The sequence below is a fragment of the Crotalus tigris genome, unplaced genomic scaffold (genome assembly GCF_016545835.1).
Source record: "Crotalus tigris isolate CLP2741 ecotype Arizona unplaced genomic scaffold, ASM1654583v1 scf7180000017753.6788120, whole genome shotgun sequence".
Taxonomy (NCBI): Eukaryota; Metazoa; Chordata; class Lepidosauria; order Squamata; family Viperidae; genus Crotalus; species Crotalus tigris.
The window spans coordinates 3,944,235-3,951,824 of NW_024096615.1; the positions used below are offsets into that span (position 1 = coordinate 3,944,235).

The window sequence follows — 7,590 nt, forward strand, 5'->3', positions numbered from 1 at the left end:
AAACCAGAAATGACCATCTTGTGAATTTGCAACCTAACCTTTGCAAAACTGTCATTAAAGGCTTAATGTACAGACCTGTGCCAGTTATGAATATGAATTACAAACGTGCTTGATTACACAACTACACAATTTGTTACAGCACAACCATCATCTGTGGAAACCTTCATGTATTGTATCTGAGATCAAGTCATACAATATTTAATAATGACTTCAAAGAGTATAATTATTAATCTATTTCTTAACGATGCCATTCATAGTCATATTTTAAAAGATTTAGCAGAAGAGAAAGAAAAGAATCACATATTTTGACTCTTCAAAAGATATTTTTATTCGGGACATATTATTTTTGTTTAAATAAACTGGTGTATACACCCGAAGCTACCATGCATGCGTGCTTACATGCATATAGAGATTTATATAAAAAATTCACTAAAGGATAAGCATATTCCTTTCTAACTCCATATGTAGTCTATATAAGTCACCAGTCTTGCGGACATACTTTTATGGTTTTTACATTTGAAGAACATTTATTGAGCATCTTGATATGGATAAATGGCACTTACAGCTTCAGGGACATCTAAATTATTACAAGTGATTACCAAGTTTTAATGAAAATAAAAATCTCACAAAGAGGCTTTAACAAATACCTGCTGATATGTTAATTTTATACATACATTTTAAAGACTGAATAGAAAAAGCAATTGGAAATTTCCACTTTATCTAAGGAATGGGAAATTCTATCCGGAAACCTTTGATAAACCTTAGACTACATTTTATTCAACAAAAAGCAATATTGAATTTATTGGACTCTACTGCATTTGTACAAAAAATAGACAAAAGTTACTGCTGATATTCTCAACGAGAATAAGAGTATGGCTTTGGTCAAGCGTATGTTTTTGGAATATGCTAAAACTTATTATTGGAAGAAGACATTAATTTGAGTTTGACAATGGTCTTAATATTTTGAGATGTCTGTTGATATGAAAATTGGCAGCTGAACAATGGAAATGGATTATCCATACCCTTCTTATTGCTAAAAGAAATGTTGAACAAAAACACTTTGACTTACGAACACAATCAGGACTAGAATTTCCATTGCTAAGCAAGGCGGCTATCAATGAGTTGCACCGGATTTTATGACTTGCTTTGCTACATCTGTTAAGCAAATCACTGCACTTAAGTAAGTTGGAAACCAGTTGGAAAAGTCACATGACCCTGAAACACTACAGCCACCATCAATACATGCCAGTTGCTTGGCCAAATTTTGATCATGGAATTGTGGGAATGCTGCAACAGTTGTTAGTGCAAGACCGGTTAAAGGTCATTTTTTCAACGCTGTTATAACTTTGAATGGTCACTAAAGCAATGATTGTAGGTCAAGGACTACCTTTATACACATAATCATAATCACAGTGATGTAACAGAGGGGAAACAGCTACTTTTCCAACACTGCTCATACATAAGAATAATCAAAAGTTCATTATGTCTTATTTCTAAATGCAACAGCATCAGATGAAAAAAGGAAAAAAAAAAGGAATTTCAGTACGTTTAAGAATAGTCTTTTGACCTCCAAAATGTACCATTCACAAGAAGTATTTATCTGCAATATTCTTTCAGAGAATCAAGGTAGAAGGCTACTACTTTTAATGACAATTTGTTTGGAAGATTGAATAAGTCTGCTACTGAATGCTTTACCTGGCAACATTTTTTTTTTAGAAAGCATGTCACTACATTCACCCTTAATCTGGTTTAGGAATTAACTCACTTTCTGGGTTTGCACCGAACCATAATGAAATGGACTGTGTTCAAACACAGCCACCTAATCACAGAAAAAAAAACTCATTGTGTGAGTGAGGGTCTTAGGTTTGTATCCTGTCTTATTTTACACACACATACACATATCGATAGATGTTGATAATGTTTTGGAGACACTATGTGCACCTATACATCAGAATGCGACCCGTGTATAGAATATACATGTCTCATATACAGAGCCACAAGTTGATATAATGTGTCTCCAAATCAGTGTCACACATCTATAACATTGAGGGTGGTTCTACACATATAACAAAATGTCTTGCATGAACTTGCAATCAATTGTATAACAGGATTTCCAGTTGTAGATAGATACCATTTCTTCCAACAGATAAAAGCATAAAAACAAAAGCTACAAGAACACACCAAGTTTTGAAGAGGCGTGTCGTACACATACTTTCCCAAGACTGGTTACCATCTAATGATCAATCTTCTCCATATAACATCCTAGTGCAACTATGCTGGAAAACTGTCACTATCACACCCTCAAAACCCATCCTTTTTAGATTACCTTCTTTGTGAAACAAAGCCTTCACACAAAGCCTTTTGAAAGCAACAGGATTTCCTTCCAAGTATACATGAATTGTGGAATTACTCTGAATTCCCATCCTGAATAGATCTGTCTATCTCAGCTTGAGTGTCACCTTCAGCTTGTACATCATTCTCCTTCTCAACTGCTCTGTCTTGTTCCAACTGGTCTTCGCCTTTGTCACCTTCAGCTTGTACATCATTCTCCAACTCAGCTGCTCTGCCTTGTTCCAACTGGTCTTCACCTTTGTCACCTTCAGCTTGTACATCATTCTCCTCAGCTGCTCTGCCTTGTTCCAACTGGTCTTTGCCTTTGTCACCTTCAGTTTGTACATCATCATTCTCCTTCTCAGCTGCTCTGTCTTGTTCCAACTGGTCTTCATCTTTGTCATCCAAGACGTTGGGACTTAAATCTTCATCTGCAGCAATTTCTAGTGAGGCTTCCTGAAGGGTTAAACTAGGACTTACCTGGCCTGGTTGCTCATCCAACTCATTTATCACAACATTTAAGTCATCTTGATCCACTCTGTTTTCTAACACCTCTTGTGTTGACCTAGTTTCATATTCTTCTGGGATGTGTCCAACCTTTTCTTCGGTCGTCATCTATGGTTGAAAATTAGTTTTATCTACATGTTAATATCCCTCTTCTCAACCCAATCTTTATTAGTCTAGTTTTTCAAGATTCTGCTACATTACTCTACTAGCAAAAAGGATCATTCTAGAAACCCAAGTGGTTCTTGTTTCCTAAGTCTGACAGTCTTGAAGGGCTTCACAACAATCTTGAAAGCCTCCAAGTTGTCCAGCTCAATTTATACGCAGTGTAACTGGCAGGATTATTCTTAGTCTTTTTCTCATGCTTTTTTCCTACCTGGGAACAAGAAATATTTTCTATAATGGCCCTCCATTATGTTCTCAGAGACTGCTAGATATTCCAGCATCCTAGTCTTAAACAAGACGGATTCCAATTCTTCAAAATAAGGGCAAAAACTAAGCTTGCATGAAAACTAACTTGCAGATTCTGTACAGATTTTTTGACCTGAATGGATTTATTTATCTATCAAGGCAAGGAGGCAACAACAATCCTGAATGAAATGCTCCGTGTTGTCTTATCTTAAACTCTTGTCCTTAAGCTCTTCCAATACTCTGAACCCATAAAGAACATCAAAACAAAAGGTCTGAGAAACTTCCAGTAAGTAAAAATCATTTTAATGCAAAGTGAATTTTAAAGGCCTGGTTTTGTTGTTAGAAGTAATAATAATAACACGTGTGATAAAGCAAGAAAATATTGGAGAAGGATTCATATGTTAATACAGAAAGTCCTTAAACTAAATATAGAAAGAAAAGCAGAGACTTTTCTCTTGCAGTAATAGACAAAGACCTGGAAAAAAAATGGAGCTTTGATACTATATATGTTGAAAGCAAAGCAGAGACATCACCCTGCCAACAAAAGTGCGTATAGTCCAGGCCATGGTTTTCCCAGTTGCGATGTATGGCTGTGAAAGTTGGACCATAAGAAAGGCTGAGCGCCAAAGAATGGAGGCCTTTGAACTCTGGTGCTGGAGAAGACTCCTGCGAGTCTCCTGGACTGCAAGGCAATCAAACCGGTCAGTCCTAGAGGAGATCAACCCTGACTGCTCTTTAGAAGGCCAGATCCTGAAGTTGAAACTCAAGTACTTTGGCCATCTAATGAGAAGGAAGGACTCACTGGAGAAGAGCCTAATGCTGGGAAAGATGGAGGGCAAGAGAAGAAGGGGACGACAGCGAATGAGGTGGCTGGATGGAGTCACTGAAGCAGGAGGCGTGAGCTTAAATGGACTCCAGAAGATGGTAGAGGACAGGAAGACCTGGAGGAATGTTGTCCATGGGGTCGCGATGGGTCGGACATGACTTCGCAACTAACAACAACAATGTTGAAAGCAGCAAGATTACGCTCAGAAAAGGAAGATTACATCAATTCCTACAACAGAGGAATGATTACAAAATCTGATGGAGCTAGCAGAGATGGCTAAACTGACTGTACTGATTAAAGAAAAAAATGCAACATTTATTGCTACATGGAAACCGTTTCTAGATTTTGTGCTTGAGGTGGGAAAAAAATGAAATTTTGATTGTGGGCTTTACCAATTAGATAGATTTGATGTTACTGAAATGGCTAGTTTGTATTATTTTGTGAAAGTTAAAAGTTGAGGTTTGAAGGGGATACTCTGTTGCGCCAAAGGATGTTGGAAGCCAATGCTTTTTTCCCCCTTTTTTTTCTCCCTTATCTCACTTCTCTACTCCCTTTTCCCTTCCCCATCTTTCCCGCTATTTACTTTGTATTTCGATTCCTATATTATAAACCAATAAAACTCTAAAAAAAAGAAGAAGTAATAATAACATGTCAAGTGCATTTGTTAAAAGAGGTACTCACTTCCTCTGCCTTCTTTTCAGCCAGCTCTTGTCTCAAAGGTTGGTGTGATGTTCCATCTATTTCCGTTAATTTTTCAGGAGTATCTTCTGTTTGCTCCTGGAAAAGATCCTTCATAGAATCAAACTGCATTCAGTTCCCTTCAGCCACCAACTTTTAACCATCTAGCATCCATCCACTTGGCATAAATCCATCCCTCCATCCACAGTCTAGGAACAGACCCTTTTTTTTAAATATGCATTTTTTTTTAACAATTGCTCCAACAATTTTTCTCATTACACCAACAAGCCAAATATGGTTATTTTTTTTTTAAAAAAGTTTTTATTTTCAATTTTACAATACGCTACAATCTTAAAAATACTTCAGATAAAAAATAAAACAAATTGATACACACCGCTTTTGGTATTGCCCACCCATTTCCCCCCAAACCGCATCCACCCCCCAATGGACCCTTTTTTTAAAAATATGCATTTTTTTTTAACAACTGCTCCAACAATTTTTCTCGTTACACCAACAAGCCAAATATGGTTCTTGAAGGAAGTAGTTTAGTGTAAAATGAAAGAGACCCAGACCTTCGTCTGCTCTTCAAATTTTGGGGCCGTTGGAGGTTCTTCTGCTCTCAGTTTTTCCGCAGACCCCAGTTCTGCGAGACGTTCTTCATACTGAAGTTCTAGGTGGTCCTTTGCTTTCTTTCTCTAGAAAGGATAGAAGGGATAGGGGGACCAAAGAGAGAAAGGACAGGAAAATTGGGAGGAAAGAAAATTGAATTCAGTCGTGGCTGAGACAAGATTTCTTCAACTTTTTTTTTTGTTTGTTTTAGGAAATGTATCACCTTTTCTTCTCTCTTTCTATTTTCGTTATAGTTGTAAATCCAGGAGGCCAAGAAATGGATGGGGTCTACTGGCCGGCGGTTGGCCACTTCCGCAAGCCCTTCAGCCAAGCACGTTCCGAGATTTTCCTTGAAATATTTGGCATCCATTCCCATCGTTTGCCTTTCGCTCTGCGTTGATCCAAGGGACTGGATGAACCTATACCAAGTTCTCTGTTTACAGGAAAGAAAATAAACTGTTGCAGGACAGCCCTTAGAATAAATCTAGGTCCTAATTAAGTTTCTTTACTTGTTTTTGCAGAGAGGACATGATGCTAGACGCCATTTTCAAAGAGTTTTTTTTTTTTTTAATACTCTGGGAAATCACAATCGTCATCTAAAGTAATAGACCTACCCTGAGTTGAGACATAGAAGAAACAAAATTCACTAGAAGAATAACAGAATAACAGAGTTGGAAGGGACCTTGGAGGTCTTCTAGTCCAACCCCCTGCTCAGACAACGCACCCTCTACAGTTCTGAACAAATGGCTGTCCAATCTCTTCTTAAAACCTTCCAGTACTGGATAATCCACAAGTTCTGGAGGCAGGTTGTTTCACCGGTGAATTGTTCTCACTGTCAGGAAGTTTCTCCTTAGTTCTAGGTTGCTTCTCTCTTTGGTTAGTTTCCATCCGTTGCTTCTTGTTCTGCCTTCATCCAAGATGTGAGGAAAGAGACCCCCTTCCCTCCTCCTCCTCCTCTTCTTCTTCTTCTTCTTCTTCTTCTTCTTCTTCTTCTTCTTCTTCTTCTTCTTCTTCTTCTTCTTCTTCTTCTTCTCTTCTTCTTCTCCTCTCCTCCTCCTCCTCCTCCTCCTCCTCCTCCTCTTCTTCTTCTTCTTCTTCTTCTTCTTCTTCTTCTTCTTCTTCTTCTTCTTCTTCTTCTTCTTCTTCCTCCTCCTCCTCCTCCTCCTCCTCCTCCTCCTCCTCCTCCTCCTCTTCTTCTTCTTCTTCTTCTTCTTCTTCTTCTTCTTCTTCTTTTCTTCTTCTTCTCCTCCTCCTCCTCCTCTTCTTCTTCTTCTCCTCCTCCTCCTCTTCTTCCTCCTCCTCCTCCTCCTCCTCCTCCTCCTCCTCCTCTTGGAAAGCAACTCCTCCTCCTCCCCTCCTCCTGCTGCTGCTGCTGCTGGAAAGCAACTATGAAAGGGCACAAAGCTCTATCTTTCCGGACACTCTACACTCTAGAAATATATTTTCCACCCAGATAAAACTTCTCAGCAAGAAAAAAACCAAGACTTCCGAAAAAAAAAATCCCCTAAGGAGCAACTTCTCAGGCTCTCGTAATAATAATTATGAAAAAAAAAAGAAAGAAACAAACCCAGGTCAGCTTTTTTTTGACCAGAGGAATCTTAATACCCAAACGCATATTCTCCTTTGAGCAACCTTTTAAGGCTCAGAATTCGTTTGGAAGGAATGAAGCTTACTCCAGTTTTTTTTTTTTTTTTTTTTTTTTTAAATGCATCCTTTTTTGCGCTCTGGTTGCTCCAGGCGGAAAGAAACTCAAGACGGCTGCTCTGTTCGACTCTTTGCTCGCTTTCTGCAGCGTCTGAAAGAAAAAAAACAGACCAGGCTGGAAATGAAGCCGACCTCCCTTGCAATCGATGCTCGTTTATACCTTTTTAACCGTATTGCAATCTTCCCACCGGGAGGGTTTGTCTTCTGCTCCTTGCGCGCGATCTCGGCGTTCTTTCGTCGCCCGGCAACCCAACACCTTGTTGGGCATTCGACCCATGACGACACGGTGTTTTCAGCTGCGCGAATCGGAGTGGAGGGAGAATCTCATTGGTTGCTGGGTCCCATGGAAGGAGGAGGAGGAGGAGGAAAACAAGAAGAAGAAGAAGAAGAAGAAGAAGAAGAAGAAGAAGAAGAAGAAATAATAGTAATAATAGTAATAATAATAATAATAAAGGAGAAGAGGAGGAGGGGGAAGGAGGAGAAGAAGGAGAAGAGAAGGAGAAGGAGAAGGAGGAGAAGAGGAGGAG

At 39.0% G+C, this 7,590-nt stretch overlaps 1 protein-coding gene across 4 annotated transcripts; it reads right to left on the bottom strand.

Moving 5' to 3' along the window:
• Positions 1 to 303: 303 nt before the first annotated feature.
• On the bottom strand, positions 304 to 7,360 carry LOC120306811 (DPY30 domain-containing protein 1-like). Of its 4 annotated transcripts, none has more exons than XM_039340720.1 (6): positions 7,224 to 7,325; positions 6,927 to 7,154; positions 5,583 to 5,792; positions 5,323 to 5,445; positions 4,754 to 4,849; positions 304 to 2,946 (listed from the first exon to the last, which is right to left on the bottom strand). In XM_039340720.1, the coding sequence occupies exons 2-6, from the start codon at positions 6,972 to 6,974 to the stop codon at positions 2,407 to 2,409; spliced, it is 1,017 nt and encodes a 338-aa protein (XP_039196654.1). In that variant the 5' UTR covers positions 6,975 to 7,154; positions 7,224 to 7,325; the 3' UTR covers positions 304 to 2,406. The 4 variants fall into 4 exon arrangements, with proteins under 4 accessions (XP_039196654.1, XP_039196656.1, XP_039196653.1 ...); XM_039340722.1 differs by having other exon boundaries at positions 7,033 to 7,154; positions 7,224 to 7,324; XM_039340719.1 differs by lacking the exon at positions 6,927 to 7,154 and having other exon boundaries at positions 7,224 to 7,360.
• Positions 7,361 to 7,590: the final 230 nt, after the last annotated feature.

What these genes read in the sequence shown, in the direction of transcription:
- LOC120306811 (XM_039340719.1), bottom strand. Translation starts at nt 7,340, where the DNA reads ATGGGTCGAATGCCCAACAAGGTGTTGGGTTGCCGGGCGACGAAAGAA. An exon ending in ATAGAAAGAGAGAAGAAAAG is followed by an intron (nt 5,446 to 5,582) that starts GTGATACATTTC and finishes TATCCTTTCTAG; the next exon opens with AGAAAGAAAGCAAAGGACCA. An exon ending in CTGAAAAGAAGGCAGAGGAA is followed by an intron (nt 2,947 to 4,753) that starts GTGAGTACCTCT and finishes TTTCAACCATAG; the next exon opens with ATGACGACCGAAGAAAAGGT.